The sequence below is a fragment of the Amphiura filiformis genome, chromosome 1 (assembly GCF_039555335.1).
Source record: "Amphiura filiformis chromosome 1, Afil_fr2py, whole genome shotgun sequence".
Classification (NCBI taxonomy): Eukaryota; Metazoa; Echinodermata; class Ophiuroidea; order Amphilepidida; family Amphiuridae; genus Amphiura; species Amphiura filiformis.
Window position 1 is genome coordinate 32,942,696 of NC_092628.1, and position 19,557 is coordinate 32,962,252.

The following is a 19,557-nucleotide window of genomic DNA, read 5'->3' on the forward strand; positions in this document are numbered from 1 at the left end:
AGGAACGTCATTGGTCAAGTCAAGAAAGCGTGTTGACATAATAATAGTATAGTGTACTAATTCACCCGTACTTATTTTCTTGAAGGGAAATTATTCCGATATGTTGGAGTAAGTTAAGTAGGCCTACGTATATCAATTCCTTGACTCAGAATCCCGTCTATTATTTCTCATTATCAAGCAGATCATTTTCATAAACGTTCTTATTTATTTTTCAGGCTACCAGACCCACCAAAACGTCTTTCATCGGAATTGAACTCCACTGTTGTTACGGGTCTTAAGCCAGACACCAACTATTATTTTTGTTTGTCGATGAGGAATAAGCTGGCTGAAAGCGAGAAGAATTGCTTAGACGTTCCAATTAAAACCATTAAAGAAACAGGTTAGCACACACACACCCCCACCCCCACCCCACACCCCCGACAAACCCGAAGATTTTAACAGCAACGTTTACTTCACTTTGATCTCCGCACAAATATAATCCCGATGGTATATTAGGTTTTCTTTTTGACTTGACCAAAATTAGTAGTGTTGCGAACACACCCTTAATAAGTGTACTCCAAATAATAGTATTACTCATAGTCACCATAGTAGTATGGCCATAGTTTTATAGCTATTATAAGGATAAACCTAATCATATAAACCTATTCTTAAGGGTTACCCTTATCCTAAAACGCAAGGACAGAAATCTGTGAATAATATATCGTCATGCCCTGCTAGTGAAGCATTCAGTCCACTTTCTTAATTTAATTTAAAAAAATTGTATTATTGGCTGCTCCCGGTGGCTGCTGAGACACGTGAGAGAGGAAGTGGCCGTCACTAGTAAACTTTACCTGCATTCCAGCAATCCACTGATGTTTCGTATAGCGCATTTGGATAAGCTACAGGAAATCTAATCAGGAGCTAATGATCCCCCGGTTCGATCCACAAGAATAGTAATAGTACTAATTTTGTGATCCTTGTTATTCAATATTGTGTTGCAGGCATTAACGCCGTTCTTATTTGGATCAGCCTGCTAGGTGTGTGTTTGCTCGGGGTATGTGTTGTCTTCTTCACATACTGGGTGAAGAAATCAGATGTCACTAAACCTGGACCTAAAATATTTATTCCAAAGGAAGTGAAGAGGTACCAGGTAAGCCGTGATTAATTAATGGGTCAAATGGGTAACCACAGTAACATCTAAACATTAGATTGAGACAATAAATTCAGATTTGTTCGTGTAGATGGATCAGTTCGCTGTCACGTTATAACAATAATCCTCGTCGTCGTCGTCATTATCATCTTACATACATCACCATCATTTGACATCATCATCGTCATTATCATCGTCATCATCGTTAATACATCGTCATCATTTGTTTTCATATCAATTTCATTGTCAAATCAGAACCTCAATGTACCATGAAGCACCACCTATGCCTCTGCATGTGGCAATGTATTGAACATTGTTTCCCAATCCTGATTTCAATTTCTTTTACTACTTAATAAACAGATTAACGGGACAAAAGTTTTCAACACCATAGAAAAGGAAATCTTCGATGATATTCAACCTCCTCCTTCCTATGATGATTACGTACGTATTAGATCTATAAGCTCATCCAACAATATTTCATCGGACAATTACGAGATCAACGAGGAAACGAATAGCAACGAGTATATAGGCGCTGAGGACGACATAAAGGATGACATTGCAGCGACAGTCGATAGTGATCGCAGCATAACGGACAGCGCGTCTGTCTTTCCTGCATTATCAGATTTCCTTACGTTCTCTCGTAACGGAACTGAAGTTGATGGCGAAATTAATTACAATATCTTGGTCGAGGGTCAATCGGGGAAAGTATTGAAACCAATGGTAAATCAAACACGCTCTAGTAGCTACGGTAATTTATTTACAAAGACTGACAAAGAAACCATGAAAACAAAAGGGACCTGTTCGGTACTTAATTTAGAATATGCGGAGCTTTGCGGAGCCCAGTTAGGAGATATGTATGCTAAGTGTGCCTCAATTGGTGCTGAGCCATGTTGGGGTCATGACCACAACGGAGATGTGTATGCCCAATGTGCCTCAATTGGTGCTGAGCCAAGTTTGGGTCATGACGACAAAGGAGATACATATGCTAAGTGTGCCTCAATTGGTGCTGAGCCAAGTTGGGGTCATGACGACAAAGGTGATACGTATGCTAAGTGTGCTTCAATTGGTGCTGAGCCAGGTTGGGTTCATGGCGACAACGGTGATGTGTATGCTAAGTGTGCCTCAATTGGTGCTGAGCCAGGTTGGGGTCATGACCACAACGGAGATGTGTATGCTAAGTGTGCCTCTATTGGTGCTGAGCCAGGTTGGTGCCATGGCGATAAAGAAGCCGGAGATATGTATGCTAAGTGTGCCTCAATTAGTGCTGAGCCAGGTTGTGGTTACGACGACACCGGTGATATATATGCTAAGTGTGCCTCAATTGGTGCTGAGCCAGGTTGGTGTCATGATGACAAAGGAGCCGGAGATGTGTATGCTAAGTGTGCCTCAATTGGTGCTGAGCCAGATTGGGGTCACGACGACAAAGAGGGAGAAGAAGCAAAAGAAGTCATGATTGCACCAGGATTAGGGTGTAATGGTTACATACGACGCATGTCCCGCGAAAACATAATTATGTAATTTATTGTATGTCGATATCCATTTGACTTGTTATAATGTTCAAATTGTGTCGTCATTGTTCCGGAATTCGTCTAGTCTGCAAAGCAGCGGTAAATAACGGCCTTATTTTTTATCCATATGCTCCACTAAAACAAAGATGATGTAATTATAATTCATACATCATGTACATTGCGGTAAACTGAGAGCAATTCAGACTTCTACCTGATGAATATTTCACTGGATCAGGAAGAGGTGGGAAAACCTTTAGGTGGAACAAGTTATACAGCTGTTACGCTTTTGCTTGCAAATAACATATACTTCACATTTAGAGTTGCATAACAAGAAGATGGGTGTGTATAGTCCCCCGTAGTACCGCATCATGGTAGCGCTATGTCGACGATACATTCTGTGTAATGAAAACAATTCACAACGAGGAACCAGCGCGTACCAGGACCACGGATGTACTAAACAATCTACTTAAGTCGGGTCGAAGAAGTTGTGGCAAGTTAATAATTACCTGTCAAACTCGTCAACACAATATCTTTTCTACTTCAGTATATTTGAAGAAATATGAAAATGCCCGGGCAAGCTGAAACGTTGCTGGGCAAGTAAAGAAAAATATCAACTGTAATCCAACCTAAAACAAACAATATTTTATACTTAAGGGCATGTTGATAAAGTTAAATGCCATACATCAATGTTAATCAACAAAATGGGCCAAATTAATCAAGATGTACATGTATCTCAGACTTATGTAGCAATATGCGAAAGCAAACTTGTTTATGTGTATATAATGTATTTATTTATATTCAAAAACTCCATTAATTTCCTGAACTCTAGAGTTCAAATTTCATTTCTCTGAAAAACATTTTTATTATCCACATATATGGAATACCAAACAAAAGGGGGCATACCCCTATTAGTACTTGGATGATTGACAACATATGACATATGAGCGAGTGTAGCTTGCTGGCCTATTATATCAGAGCTATTTATAGGTGGTGTATTCATAGTGAAACAAATAAGCCCGTCTATTGAGCACTAATTTATTCCGAAACCTTTCTAAATTAAAACTAGAACTGTTTGTAAACAAGACAACGCCACGAATGAAGACCAAGTTCCATAATTTTGCATTGATGAGTGTCTGGAATGCTGGTAATACTCAAGAACTTTCATTTTGAAAGCGGAATTTACTTTAGTTGACCTTTTTTACCAAATGACCTTTTTGTGATCACATCAACAAAGTTTCATGACAATCCAACAGTTGATCTCAGATGACCTTGATATGACCTTAAAAACGTTGGTGCTTAATTATAATAATCCAACAATTATGCCTAGTTGACCTCATATGACATTGACATGTGATCACATCCAGCAAGTTTCATGACAATCTGACAATCTATACTCACTTGACGCCCTTATCCTTGACGCCCTTGACCTGTCCTAGAAAATTGTTCGTGCTTACATCCATCATGTTTCATAACAATCCACCATCAGTATTGGGAACACGCATCCTTAAAAAAAAACCATAAGTTTCTGTCAACTCTCCAATTCATAATTCAAAATTAATCTTTTTTTCTGTCTTTTACAAATGAATATATGAATACAAAACCCACCCAAGTCCATACGTTGGCCAAATTGAGTTAAGCATGGGAAATTGTTGCTATACATAGGCCTGTCATATGTATGAAAGATGTGTGAGAAACAGCATGTATGAAAGAACCACCCAATTCCGTGATTTGAGTCTTGTAACACATTGATTGAAATCCAGTATGTATAAAAGTCCACTTGTAACACATTCCTTGCTGGAGAGTGACTTTTGAAAAAAAAAATGGGTTTAATAAAGGAACGTGTGTGGTTTATATTACATGGCAGAATGCTTATCAACATTATACATACCTGTGTGCTTTATTTTGTATTATCTTACTAGTGGTAATCTCATTCTAACGTTGTTGTCTTTGTATATGATTCAAAAAACCACCCAAGTCCAATATTTAAAATGAACCCTACAAAGTCCCTGAAATGCTAATGGTCATACTTTATACAGTTTAATCCACTCATTTGCACGTAAAACTTACCATATTGACCAGGTAAATCTAACTTAAGGAATTAAAATGATACACAGGTTTTTCTCTCAAAATCACTTCCCATGGACTTGGGTGGGTTTTGTATTCATGTATTCAAATGTTTAGAATTAAAAGGGCATTTCGTGATCGACAGCCTCATCCCCCACTTTCCTCAAAAATGTTGAGATTTTTATACCACTGGAAACCTCTGGCTACATAATGTTTATGTACCAAAGATTTCTTGCAGATTAAATCGTTCAGCAAATATATCGTCAAATTTGAATTTATCATGCATAACTCGCAAACGCAAAATCGGAATCAACTGACATTTTAGGAATAAGCTTCTTTTTTGGATATCTACTGAAAAATGTCATAAAAAGAGGATGCTGGGATCACGAAATCCTCCTTTAGTATTAAGAAGAACATTGTAGTTTCTTAGTTAAATGGTGAAAAATGTTGTTCCCTAGCCCATACAACTTCTTGCTACCCCACTCGCCGTAAATCATAACATTTCATTTCAAAATATATATTTTCAATTTGATTTCGGCATTTGCCTGCAGGAGCATTATTTAAAATTAAAAAAAATAGAACAATTAGTCCAGTATATACGAGGGTTTAATGTGCATCCCCCAGGACTCTACCAAACCAACCTTTTTAGCTTCCTTTTATGGTCCTATAACACATTCAAGATGTTAACAAAATAATTCCCGGCACTCCGGCCATTTTCAAGGTCAAAGGTCAACACAGTGGTCAAATTGTAAAGTTGCTCAAATTTGGTTAAAAAGCACACCACCTTATTCCTCAATATTTCAAGGATTCAGAAAAAGTATAGTTTGACCTACCTGCGACATTCCGTTCTTGAGGTATAAGCAAAAAGGTCAAATCTGGGGGGGGTCATTTTTGGCCAGTGCCGTGATAAGCTGATAGCGCTATCTGGTTTTTTTAGTGTACTTAAAGTTATGCAAGGTTTTTTGAATTTAAACAACTAAGGGAATCAAACAACTTTTTATCATGAAATATAAGGTATAACTCATATTATTTGGCTAGTTTAAATTTAAAATATATGTAAATAGCGCCCTCAATTTGCACACAAACATAGGCGTAGATGGGGGGGGGGGGATGCGGGGACAAATCCCCCAATATTTTGCCAGGGGGGATGGTCCATACAATCATCCCCTAATGTTGACGCCTGAGAATGGGTTTCTGACCAAATTACCCTCATATTTGCCCATTTTAGCCACAAAAGTGCAAAATAAAAGCGCGCATTTATTCTACTTTAACACCATATTTCATCAGTTTAGCTTCAAAATAGCAAAAACCTATTCTGTCGCCAAAAGGTGCTGGATTGACTATACTTCAAGAATTTTTTCCAACTCCACCCCCCCCATGTCAAAAAGAAATCTACGCCACTGAACACAAATGTACAGTTTATAGAATTTAAATTACCACAAAAAAGCAGAAAAAGATTAATAATTTGATATAGAAACGAAAGTCTATGTTAAAAGTTGCTACAAAATATATACAGTTTATTAATGTGACAGCTTTTGGTATTAATAAAAATAATAAATGGTCACATCAAACAACCGTCTTGTAGCCTTGCGGGGGCCTGATGGCTATTGTATTTTTGTAGTACGAGGTAGACAATTAAAGGTAGACGTATAAGGTAGACAATTAAAAAAAATAATTATCTATTCCAACTTTAATGACACCTCTGTCACTTTCAAAGATGTATTATAGTGATTTGGTGCGACAGGGGACCTGTTCAATGCTAAGCAAATTAATGGTGTATTGATTCTATTGTATTCAAACACACACGAACCTCCTCTCACAGTGAATGGAATTTGTCCAGCATGATGTCACCAGGTGTCACCGTATAGCTGGAACTTAACTAAAGCCAAGCTTGTCAACTAACCCAACTTCATCTGTAATGAATATGAAAATAAAGCAAATTCCCATGCCATGTCAGCAATAATAGTATGAGCCCAAATTAAAGATGTTGGGGGAGCGTTCACAAATACTTGTAACAGGGGGGCCTGATGCAAGAAGAAAAATTCACATATATTTTTCAGGGCTTCCCTTTCGGATCTGAAATTATTTTCAGGGACCCCTTTTTAGCCATGAAAAATGAACGTCAACCCCATAGAAAATAGTGTGAACTCATGTTCTACGAATTAAGTTGATATTTTTAATTTTTCAGCCCCCCCTGCATCAGATCCCCGTCACAAGTGTTTGTGAACGGTCTCTTATTGAACATAAATTCCGCCAACGTTGGGTGTAACAAATAAAGTGATTATTATACAAACCTGAGTTAGAAAACACCCACATAGCACCCAAATGGCTTCTTTTAAAACTCCTTGTGAAAACCACTTCGTGGCAAAAATTACTATTATACCCATGTAAGGGGTTGTGCATTAATTTTTTAATGCACAGCCCGGGGGAGATATTTCCGAACGGCCGCCAAAAATCGTCCCCCCCCCCCTCGGCCTGCCAAAAATCGCTTTCCCCCCTCTCTGCCCGCCAAAAAAATCTTTTCCCCCTTGCTCTTTGCACATGCAAATTTGTGGGATCCCTATTTGCAAACCCCAAATGGTCTAGCTATATGTTGCACAGTGTCGACATCCTATACGATAAATATAAATTTAATACTCCGTTGGTGAGCGACGGGCGAGTGGTATTTCACCGAACACAAGAAAAGGAGTTCTATCTGATTGGCTAGCAATCGATCGCTTAGGTCGCTTAGTAGTCAACTACAAACTCAAAACTGAGCAATTTATTCAATTCGATTGAAATCGATATTCTATTATTGACGTGGATAAAGAGCGTGATAGTGTGGCAATAATGTACATTGTATTGCAGCTGGATTTTACATGCATTCCTTTATATTATTATTTTCTCAAAGAGTTGAATATGATCACAATTTTTACCCAGGATTTCAATTTTTTTACCCGCAAATTGCAGTTAAACATATCCACAGCAAAATACCGGTCCTCACTAATTAGTGTATTTAATTTCCAGTTAGTGTATTTAAGATAAAACCTGACAACAAATAAAATTTTCTTGCAATAGAAATATCATATGGGATACTGATATGGTAGGCCGCAACCGCCACAACGTGGAGCTGCTACGCGTAGCTGACGTTTTGCTCCGTGGAGCCAAATTGACCAATCATGATCATGTTAGAGTTTTTCATTACTCGGAGGTAAAACTGACCAATTAAGTACGACTTACTCATTACGTGAAGCGAATTTATTCATTAAGAATTTGCCAGACGAGCGTCACGTAGTTGCAAGATATCCTCGGTCACGAAAGTTATGATTCAAAAAGTAGTTTATGAAAAGTACGAACTGACTTATTATTAAGATGGACATGCACTCATAAGAAACTCATACAGTATTGTACATAACTATATAGCTAGGCAGAGTGGTGGTAAACTATGCACACAGTTCTGCGATCTGCAGTGTATCGCCGGGAGCTAATTTGTATAACTTGCGCGGTGTCCCTGCGGAATTCGACCTTCAGCAAACAGCAAACCAGTTCGGATTTACTTTATATACTAGTAGTAGGCCATACATACTGTAGTTACTGTCCGTTTTCCTATACACAATACTCAGTGCGCTCACCATTGACGCGTGACCTCTACAAATAGTGTATGTTAGAAGTATAGGCCATTGCCTAGTTGACGTCACTGTGTAAAAAATAACCGGCCAATATTTAAAGTATTCTCTGAAATTCTAGAAAATATAGTTTTGTAACATGTCCTAAATTTTTAGCTAATTTAGGTGTTTGGAAATATTGGTACTTTTGTACCAAAAATATGAAGAAATTATTTCTAAACCGTGTTAAGTCATTAAGCTTCTCATTTTCAAGAACGCTGGTTAACAATAAGCAGACTATTGTCTCATTTCGTAAACAAAAGCCCACAGTATTGTTACCTTGCGTTCGCTTTATAATCGTTCACCCAACTGAAACTATAATACCAGCTCATTGCTCATTGCACAGGTAAAACAGACACAAGTGCAGTGTGTATTTAACCAGAGAAGATCTGATGTAACATAGTTGAGCTGTTTTCATTGAGTGTTATCTTGGTTTAATAGCTTTTAATAGGGTTTAAGTCCTTCAAAGGTCGTGGTGAGTTCTACTGTAGACATGACTGCATCATGATTATTTTAAAGTCAACAACATTCAACAATATGATCACCGTGATAGTATGAGAGTATCAGTACCGTGGGTGTCAGTGATCCTGGCCTGACACATTAGACAAACAAACAAACAAACACGCCACACACATAACACATGCATGCAAGGTAACATTGACTATACACTAATCAAACAATGGTATTGATCCTGTACAACTGGTCGTGGTTTATTTACAATCGATTCATTTAAAATCCCCATAGTAAACATTAATTTTGGCAAGAGTTTTCTCTCTCTGGAACGAGGATGCATTCACTGGCTCCGCGTAATGAAAAGATCTAACATGATTGGTCAATTTAGCTCCGCGAAGCGAAAAGTAAGCTACGCGTAGCAGCTCCACGTTGTGGCGGTTACGGCCAGCCATATATTGATCATGCGAAAATCGTAAAACATAGAATAGAAACAGTGTGGCAGGCTCTCAAAATCTCAAATTGTATGCTTAGCCTGAGTCGCACGGCCTATCTCGAACAAAATCACCATGCGTAGTTGTTGAAAAAACGTGAGGATTCATCGTACTATCACGGCAATTTTTAACACGAAGATATAGGGATGATGACGGTGTGTGTTGCGAGCGCATCGAGGAGAAAAATTTACATATTTTTCCGTACTGTTTTCCTAAGCAGTTCTAGAGCGTTTTATTTAAAAGGCACCCCATGAATGTGTGCCAAAAATGCTTGCCCCCCCTTTCGGCTCGTACAAAATGTCTTGACCCCCCAATTTTACCCTCCTCAGGGCTCATAATTATTGCACAGCCCCTAAGTAATTCGCCTGACGTTAAGGGCTGGGGTATGAACGTTTGGACAGTATTTATTTTGGGACATTAGAGCACATCAGACATATCGAATTGCATTCTGAATACGAAGAAAGTCATTCTGATATCAAATAATTTTGATTTTTTGAAATTCACAATTTAATGCACATTTTATGGCAAATCATTAAAAATTGATATTTTTGATATTTAACATTACTTGAAGTTTACTTTATAAATCTGATGATTTATACTTAATGTGTATGTAGGTGGGATGAAAAGCCGACGATCAATTGAAAATGTTGACCTTTTATATTGAAGATATGGATTTTTTTCCTAAAACACCAAAAAAAAAATAGGTCTTTTGGGAAAAAATCCATATCTTCAATATGAAAGGTCAAAATTTTCAATTGACCGTCGGCATTTCTCCTGCTACATACACTTTAAGAATATATCATTAGATTTATATAATTTACTTCGAGGACTGTTATATATCAAAATTTGAAAAATATCAATTTTTATAATTTGTCATAAAATTTGTATTATATTGTGATTTTCAAAAATGAAAATTATTTGATATCAGAAAGACATGCTTCGTATTCAGAATGCAATTCGATAGGTCTGAGGTGCTCTCATGTCCCACAAAAAATACTGTCGAAACACAATAAACGCTCATTTTAGATCCCTTAAGTCCACTAAGAATAATCCCCGGAATCACACCACCACTCTTCGCCATACATATATTCTCCCAGCCACATTTCCCTAACATAATATGAAATTTAAAAAAAATTAATGACATTTTTTTTGTCAGAGGCGCCGGCGGGTTTCGAACCCACGCTGCACTGAGCCGCTACAATGTACTCCTTTATCACCAGCGCCTTAGACCGCTCGGCTATCAGGCTTGATGGTGTCATGATGAAAATTTAAATTATAATCCCAACTTCATTACTTAAACACACCAAGTGACAAGCAAAGACAGAAAACGTACCATATTTTGGAATTTTATTTGTTTAAAAACATTAATGTGTATTAATAGCGCTCAATTGTTGATAACTACGTGTTTTATAATATACAGAAATAGGACAATACTATGAGGCCATGGTAGGAATACCTACCATGATGAGGCTATACACGCACAATAGTATATCGATTTTGATTCACACGTGCGCTACGAACTCGCCGTATACTAAAATCATAGCTTATCAATGTGGCGTGGCCTACCATTTTTCTTGTAGCTTCTTTTATACACGTCGATGTTTTCATCAATTATACAATTAATCCACATTAGACCCATACTTTTATTTCAGGAAATAAAAGATTAGATTACCATAAAAACGAAACAGTAATCATTTGTGGGGTCGAATGTAATTTATACATGGAATTTTCAACGTTTTTTCTGTCGCCATTCTCGCTCAATTAAAAAAATATTTTGGCGTATATGAAATTGAAATAAAATTCTCTGCCTCATAAACGACATCAAATGTCCCACAATTGGGTATCACGAATCGTTATATATGATGTGCAGTTAATATTCATATTTTCTTTTATACAGAGGATGCTTCAGTTTTGACAGGAAAAATATTTTCTTGAAAACCCTCTCACTCGGTTATTTTATAACGGTAACCATGCTTCCCTGGAATGTGCAATAAATTTGCATTAAAATTTTTCGTATTCTAACAGCAAGCGTTTCTAAAATGCAGTATGGCGCAATGTGGTGTACCCCGGAATAATCACAATACCTCGGAATTGAAATATTGGTTTTATAGAAAAAAATATTGCAACGTGGCAGCCGATGAACCAGAACCATAACAAATAGTACATTGGGTTTCGGGTTGTTATTCATTGTAATTCCTTGTGCGGGAGTGAAATAGGACTATTTAGGTGCGTCAAAAATATCTTTGTACATGTATTAAAGTGCCAAGTAAAAAGTGGAAACTAGCAACAGATACCTTTCTGAGCTCTTCTGCTTGCTGCAAAGAGGTTAATGCTGTAGGCTACCTCAACAGCTGTGCTTACTATAACCAGTTAACAAAGTGGTAAGTATAACAAGCATAATTATGATAGAAGTGTTGTTAGGGAGTTATTACTTATATATTTATCGAAATTTGAACGCTTCCCAATTTTATGTTATATTATTCTAGGCATAAGTTATAGTAGCCATGACATTATTAGCCAAACGCCTGAAAGCTCGTTGATATTGTGACCTTTTCCGATGGCAACACTGTAATACATTAAAACGCTGTATACGAATGCTCACAGTATAGACATTCTTCGAAGAGTGCACGTACGATTGAGACAAATAAAGCTGACACACAAGAGGAATATGGGTTATGTAAAGGACATCCGGCATCCCAAGGCTTAACATAAGGGTGTCATTTCAGCCCCATGCAGGAAAACGCACAAAACTTTCGTTTTGATATATAATTGGCCTTAAGGGATGGGGTATGAACGTTTGGACAGTATGTATTGTGGGACATTAGAGCACATCAGACATATCGAATTACATTCTGAATACGAAGAATGTCCTTCTGATATCAAATAATTTTGATTTTTTGAAATTCTCAATGTAATACACATTTTATGGCAAATGATTAAAAATTGATATTTTTGATATTCAACAGTACTGGAAGTAAACTTTATAAATCTGATGATTTATACTAGCTTATACTTAAAGTGTATGTAGGTGGGATGAAAAGCCGACGATCAATTGAAAATGTTGACCTTTCGTATTGAAGATATGGATTATTTTTTTGGGAAAAAAAATCTTCAATATGAAAGGTCAAAATTTTCAAGGTCAACATACACTTTAAGAATATATCACTTTAAGAATATATTATAAAATTTACTTCGAGGACTGTTATATATTAAAATGTGAAAAATATCAAATTTTAATAATTTGTCATAAAATTTGTATTATATCGTGAATTTCAAAAATGAAAATTATTTGATATCAGAAAGATATTCTTCGTATTCAGAATGCAATTCGACATGTCTGATGTGCTCTCATGTCCCACAAAAATACTGTCGAAACGCTCAAAACGCTCATTCCAGATCCCTTAAGTCAACTGCGAGAACTATGAAAATATAAATGCGATTATCCTTGACTCAGTTCGCGATAGGTGAATATGGTAGTTCACAGTATCTTGCGAATGGTTGTGAGCTTTAGCAACAATTGCATTGATCATTTCATAGTGAGTGTGTAGAAAAATTCAAATATCGCAGATATACTTGTGTAGGTCTTGTGGTTCTTGAGTTATGTTGTATAGAGGGCGGATACAACAACACTTTTGTAAAACGTACATAACTCATTAACAACAATAAATCAAGCAACTTTTCAAAGTATATGATTTGTAGAATGAATTTCTAACATCAAAGTGTTATTTTTCAATAATATATTGATTTAGGTATTGAATTCTATATATTGATTTAGGTATTGAAATCGATTCTTATTGGCTGCTTCGACCAACAATACCTAGTCTACCCTTAAATGGCTAAAACTGAACAAATACGGTTCTTGATTTAAAACAAACAAACAAATGCCGAACTCAGGACCAAAGATTGCAATCCATTTGAAAGAACAATCATGCATGTTGTTTATCTTGCTTTGTCATTCAGAAATTGGGACAGTTACTATAATAGTGGCCAACATGAGTAGTGCAGAGAAAGACAAGAGTCCGACGAAAGAGGTGGACACGGATGAGCTCTACCAAAAAACGAAAGATGAAATACGTCCCAAACTAGAGTATCTGAGATCTGTAGATGATTACTGTACAAGCGAGGCATATGAAGCGATCAGCTTAATCAGGGAAACCTGCAAGTCACTCGGCAGATCAAAAGAAAAGATTAGCAAACGCGTTGTTGATTTCATGTTGGAAAAAGGACTGGCAAAACTGATCGTCAAAATCTTACGATCCCTTGTTAAACGAAACGACAAGAGCGCCTATGAATCACGAGCTAAGACCCATTCGGTGGCGAAGATTCTCCAAAGCAACGTGAAGTCTCGAGAAAAGAAGAAAGTTAGAATAGAACTGGTGAAGTGCGGAATAGCGTACCCTTTGTTGCAAGATCTGGGAGCCTGTGATCCAAACACAGAGGATCCTAGGCAACGCATCCGAATAATAACAGACTTGTTCAGTTTGCGCCTTCTCACGGAGTACGACAATCCAAGTGTCATTCCTATTTACCGTTCAGCAAAGGCTGTCGATATCCTGATGAAATTTGCCCAAGTAGAATATGCGATAATACAGGTCAGAAGTCTAATGCTACTGGCTACTATTGTAAACGAAGAAGAAAGCAGTCGCATTGTTGCAAGTGGAGAATGTATTCTGACGTTTGTGGAGATGTTACAAAAAGCTATCGACAGTAAAGATCACCATTATTTGTTTGATATAAAAATAGATGAAGAAAACGAGAAGGAATTTTTCATGACTGGGAACAGATTAACGGAAGGGTTGAACAACCTAGCAAGCAACGATGCTAACAAGAGTGCGATTATTCAGTACGGAGGCGTTGCTACCTTGACGTCGATACTTAGATCTCAAACCAGTAAAGGTGAAAAGCAGGAAGCTATAGAAGCACTGTGGAAGTTGTCTTTTGTGGAAAGCAACGTGGAGGTTATCTTGGCTCATCTGAACTTTGATACAGCGGCATTAGAAGGTAGGCTAAGTTTAAGATATTTGGGGGATAGTGATTTGAATGGGACAAAAAGTTCTTGAGAGAGTCTAATCATTGATATCACTTTTATACGTAATTTTAAATTTCTGTTGTGCAATTGTTATACGATACAGGGCCCTGTGTAAGAACAGCATTTTATTTGGCTGATCGGGGTACCCTGGGTAAATATGACGTAGTAATAAAAATAAAATAATAAAAGTCATATGTAAGAGTGGCAAAAGTAGATAAGCCTAAAAGTATCATACCGGTAATTTAGAGGGCAATGTAGGTTTTGATGATACTTGTATTGACTTGTATTGATTATTGTCTTTGATCTTACATTCATTGCAAAATAAAATTGCTCTGTGTTACCTTTTGTTTGAAGAACTGAAGAAAATGAAATCTTCGGACGATTCAAAATTACGTGATGCAAGTACTGGTCTCTTGCATCAGCTCGAAATGATCAACATCCATGATGAACCTCCGGAGGAGAAAGGATCTTCAGATGATCAATGCCATGATCCCCCACCGTCATATGAAGAAACCATGTCAGGGATGAATGTAATGATAAGTTACAACTGGGATCATCAAGAGAGGGCAATCCAGATCAGAGATAAATTGAAACAAAAGGGTTTCAATGTCTGGATGGATGTTGACAAAATGCGTAAGTTACAGTTTGTCGGAATTAATTTAATATTGAATACGAAATTAAGATATTAAACATGATAGTAGGTAACCCCGGGAGGTAACCATGTAGGAACATTTTACTCTATAAAGCGGAATATATTGCCATTTATACTGCATACATTGACATTACGGTTAAACAGTATTCTAAACAACTGGTGTACGTTTGAGTTGATGTGCATAACAACACAAATTATATTACCGTGCCCAAATGTAAAGATTCGGCCCCCCCCAACATAACTGGACTTTTTTTGGCAGAAACTAACCCCCCCCCCGTTTAATTCTTGTTCAGATTTTCAGAGGAATCCTCTATTATTTTGTGCGTGAAAAATACATTCAGGAAAGGAGCCCATGTGCTCCATTAGCCACACTTTAACTTTGTCACTTTCAAAAATCATGCTGATTTTTTTTCAGGAGGCAACATCCTTAAGGCGATGGCTGACGGTGTTGAAAAGGCAGATGCCATTTTGATGTGTTTTTCCAGAAAATACAAGGGCAGTGCTTGCTGTCAGGCAGGTAGGCTGTGTTGATAATATTAAACAATAATGGCTCGTACGAATTGTGTCAATATAATATTGATTCCTCATGATAAGCTATGATAATATAGGGTAATGGGTGAAGATAAAGTAAAGAATTGTTCTAAAGTGCAATATGTTTCTGCATCTTTCAGAGGCTAACTACGCATTCAAACTCCGGAAACCAATCATTCCAGTGAAGGTAGAACAAGACTATGATGCCGACGGATGGGTGGGAATCGTCACTGGAATGGACATGTATATCAGTGCATACTCGGATGCCGTGATGGAGAAAAACTGGTCGCAATTGTTTGGAGAATTGGAGAGTATTGAGAAGAAGGATTAATATGCTACACGTGCGTGCGGGCCTGTCGGCCGGAGTAGATGTGAATAGGAATAACCTCTGGCGAAAATTGTTGTGGTTATTTTGAAGCGGTTTGCTGAAGAATTCAAATATCACATTTACACTTTTGTAGGTCGTGTGGTTGTTGTGTTATGATGTAAAGAGTGTCGACACGAAATATTTTATCTCAAGAACCACAATACATTTTTGAAATGTGCACTTCGCATTACGTACCCATTCAAATCTTTAAGGTGTAACTTGTCTGTCATCATTAATCATTTAATCTAGACGATGACAATTGATTTTTGGAGTTTTACGACCATGACGACTCTGACACGCCTTACGTGAAGAATGTGAAGAAAATACTATTTCTTCTTTATAGCGGTAGAAAGAAGAAAGAAAGAAAGAAAGAAAGAAAGAAAGAAATTGAGGAAGCAAGAAAACAATTGATAATTTCGTTATCAATACATAGGGAATTATTATCGTTAAATTATTTAAATTTGTATCATTATTATCATTGAATGTTTATGTATAGGCATTTGTAACTATTAGTATTCGTTAGAATACTTTTAAAATATAAGGCACATAATATTATAATATAATACCATAAAAATATCGAACACAGATATTTGTAAATTAAAAGACAAAAATTAAAAATAAATAAATATTCATTCTTCTCCGAGCAACTCGTTAATAGGCACATTATGCCTATTAACGAATTTTTACGGTAAGAGTCTACAGGTGTGTGTCGAAATCATTGTCCAACACCTACCAGTGAATATGTACTTTTCAATAAATATTACAAATTCACAACTTAAATGTAGGGTATTAAGGGCTGGGGTATGAACGTTTGGACAGTATTTATTTTGGGACATTAGAGCACATCAGACATATCGAATTGCATTCTGAATACGAAGAATGTCATTCTGATATCAAATAATTTTGAAATTTTGAAATTCGCAATTTAATACACATTTTATGGCAAATCATTAAAAATTGATATTTTTGATATTTAACAGTACTGAAGTGAACTTTATAAATCTGATGATTTATACTTAAAGTGTATGTAGGTGGGTTGAAAAGCCGACCAAGAGCTTTAGGTAAACCTGTATTATCCGTCAATTTCTCCGAATTATGTTGAACAAAACTCATTAAAATTCTAATAAAAATAAAAATAATGGTGTCAAAATGTGTATTTTTAATGTATAAATTACTGTTATACCCCCACTGTCAGTAAAATTTGCCTATTTTCCCCTCTATCGATCGCTAAAATGATAAACAGAGGGCAGTATCATTCTATTAATAATAATTAAATACTGCCCTCTGTTGGCGACTTCGGCGACAAAGCAGGGCATCTGCCTACCCTGGCTGAGATCACTTAATTTGAATGTATGACACTCTTCCATGCCAAATTTGCTAAGCGATTTTTCACGACTAAGAGTTACACAAGAGTTACAGTGACGTCAGCAGCAGCTTACTTACCATACTATAATACGTATTTAGCAGTAAACCCCGATAGAAATTGATGACGTCATCGTAATTATTCCTTGATTTCATCGGCATCAAGATTCTGGTCTCAAAACTCCGAGGCTGGAATTTGGCGATAAGCCTACAACCAACAGAGGGCGCTATGTAGAGTAATTAACGACAGGGGGTGAAAGATCAGCTTCACGCTATAAATCAAAGAAATACGATTTATTGAGTCATTGGCGATGACTGTATTTAAAATCATTGGTGTTTTTTTAAATCATGATTGTTTCAACGTCATGCATACGTATTGTAACACACATTTGACACCATAATTAATCAGGTATTATAATTATTAGTATTTGGTTCTTCAAACTGGAGAAAAATTAACGGACAATACAAGTTTTCCTAATGCTCATGAGCCGACGATCAATTGAAAATTTTGACCTTTCGTATTGAAGATATGGATTTTTTTCCCAAAACACCAAAAAAAATTGGTCTTTTTGGGTAAAAAATCCATATCTTCAATATGAAAGGTCAAAATTTTCAATTGACCGTCGGCTTTTCCTCCCTGCTACATACACTTTAAGAATATATCATTAGATATAATTTACTTCGAGGACTGTGTTATATATCAAAATTCGAAAATATCAAATTTTTATAATTTGTCATAAAATTTGTATTATATTGTGATTTTCAAAAATGAAAAATATTTGATATCAGAAAGACATGCTTCGTATTCAGAATACAATTCGATAGGTCTGAGGTGCTCTCATGTGCCACAAAAATACTGTCGAAACGCAATAAACGCTCATTTTAGATCCCTTAATCGTTTAGATAAGCCTGTATTATACATGACTTGTGTTGATAATATTTATTATTATTATTGGATATATTATAATATATTGTGTGAGAAATTGACTAAATGACATACAGATATAGAAATTATATTTTTCATTGTTAGTCATTGTTGAAAACTACTATGAGAGTTCTATTATTATACAGGACTTTTTCAAGGTGAAGAATGCACCATAACTAATCACGTTGTTTAAAAAAATATTATTACCAAGCTGGAATTTTCATATACGAAGTTTGAAATTTACAATTAAATTGACACGAAAACAAGTATTTTAGCTAACTCTGTTCCACGTAAGTTGGTGTTTTTATTTTTAACAGGAAAACGAAAGTTTTCCTTTTTCATGGATTCAGAATCAGTGTCAGAAGTATTATTAGGCCCATGAAAGTCAATTCCGAGTTTATCGTCCCTTTTTTTCCCCGGGTTGGTGAGGTGACTTTTTAATTTTTCATTATTTCATCAGATTTCATTATTGACTAAAATGCGTGTTGATTTAAAGCCACACTCATACATGTTATCTATAAACAGGTTTTTATATGGGTAGGGACTAGAAAAGTTAGAAAAGAGCCTGGTTTTGCTTCCAAGTTATGAATTTATATGTTTTACAAACAAAATATATGTTTCCAATTGCTAAAACTGGTGAAAACACCGATACTTTGAAAATAATGAATTATTTTGGCATTTTTGAAAATTTGACGCGGGTGTTTTTGGTTTCCAAAAAGTGACGCGGGCGGGGGACGATAAACTCGGAATCGACCTTCACGCGCCTTATTCGTGTACTTTATGGTTCAATGGGGATAAAGCGTAGGTTGGCATGCTTGGCTATGACCGTACCACTCAAAAATATTACCAGAAAAGAAGCCGTGTTAGCATTTTAGTAAAATCAAAAGAATTCCACCCACGGTAAGGTAATAATAGATTTGGCGATAATAAACACCATACCATAGAAATTATATCCCAATTCTATGTGTTTGTGTATGAGGCAATTAACCCTTTTCTGACGTTTTAAAAGTAAGAATTAAATTTAAAAAAATCCCTTAAAAAGGGATGAGCAGCGACAAAGTTCATCATTTGGCTATATGGGGAACAAAGTAATCTTTTTTTTGCACAAAACCAAAGTGTGAAGTTTTGTGTGATATCATCATTGTAGTAATACCCTCAGCTCGCACCAAACACGCACCCCACACCCCACTCCGCATCCACACACACCCCACCAACAAAGGTGTGGACCGTTGACACCATGATCCCGACAAACATTGACTTACACGTACTAATATAGGCCTATTCTTTTCACAACAGTAAGAAAAATAAGGGTTATAGATTAACATATTTAGAATTCTGTTCAGATGCAAAATGTATTTATATGTGATTACTTAGTATGTTGTTGAAAAATTCCAACTTATTT

The 19,557-nt window shown here is 36.4% G+C and overlaps 2 protein-coding genes across 2 annotated transcripts in view; both read left to right on the forward strand.

Annotated features, from left to right (window-relative positions):
* The window catches only part of LOC140145626 (uncharacterized), a 38,191-nt gene extending 33,698 nt beyond the window's left edge, over nt 1–4,493 (forward strand). Inside the window, exons 11-13 of the mRNA XM_072167347.1 lie at nt 216–379; nt 981–1,129; nt 1,490–4,493. Of these exons, the coding sequence (XP_072023448.1) occupies nt 216–379; nt 981–1,129; nt 1,490–2,647 (1,471 nt within the window). The 3' untranslated portion in view covers nt 2,648–4,493. The remainder of the gene's footprint in view (nt 1–215; nt 380–980; nt 1,130–1,489) is intronic.
* Nucleotides 4,494–11,552: 7,059 nt separating this feature from the next.
* On the forward strand, nt 11,553–16,408 carry LOC140166040 (uncharacterized). The gene is made up of 5 exons (XM_072189416.1): nt 11,553–11,670; nt 13,250–14,290; nt 14,673–14,951; nt 15,386–15,487; nt 15,642–16,408. Exons 2-5 carry the CDS (start codon nt 13,282–13,284, stop codon nt 15,830–15,832), a joined length of 1,581 nt encoding a protein of 526 aa, XP_072045517.1. The 5' UTR covers nt 11,553–11,670; nt 13,250–13,281; the 3' UTR covers nt 15,833–16,408.
* Nucleotides 16,409–19,557: the final 3,149 nt, after the last annotated feature.

Excerpts from the sequence above, each read along its gene's own strand:
- LOC140166040 (XM_072189416.1), top strand. The coding sequence starts at position 13,282 with ATGAGTAGTGCAGAGAAAGACAAGAGTCCGACGAAAGAGGTGGACACG. Across the intron at positions 14,291-14,672 it reads TGATACAGCGGCATTAGAAG|AACTGAAGAAAATGAAATCT; the intron begins GTAGGCTAAGTT and ends TTTTGTTTGAAG. Across the intron at positions 15,488-15,641 it reads CAGTGCTTGCTGTCAGGCAG|AGGCTAACTACGCATTCAAA; the intron begins GTAGGCTGTGTT and ends TGCATCTTTCAG.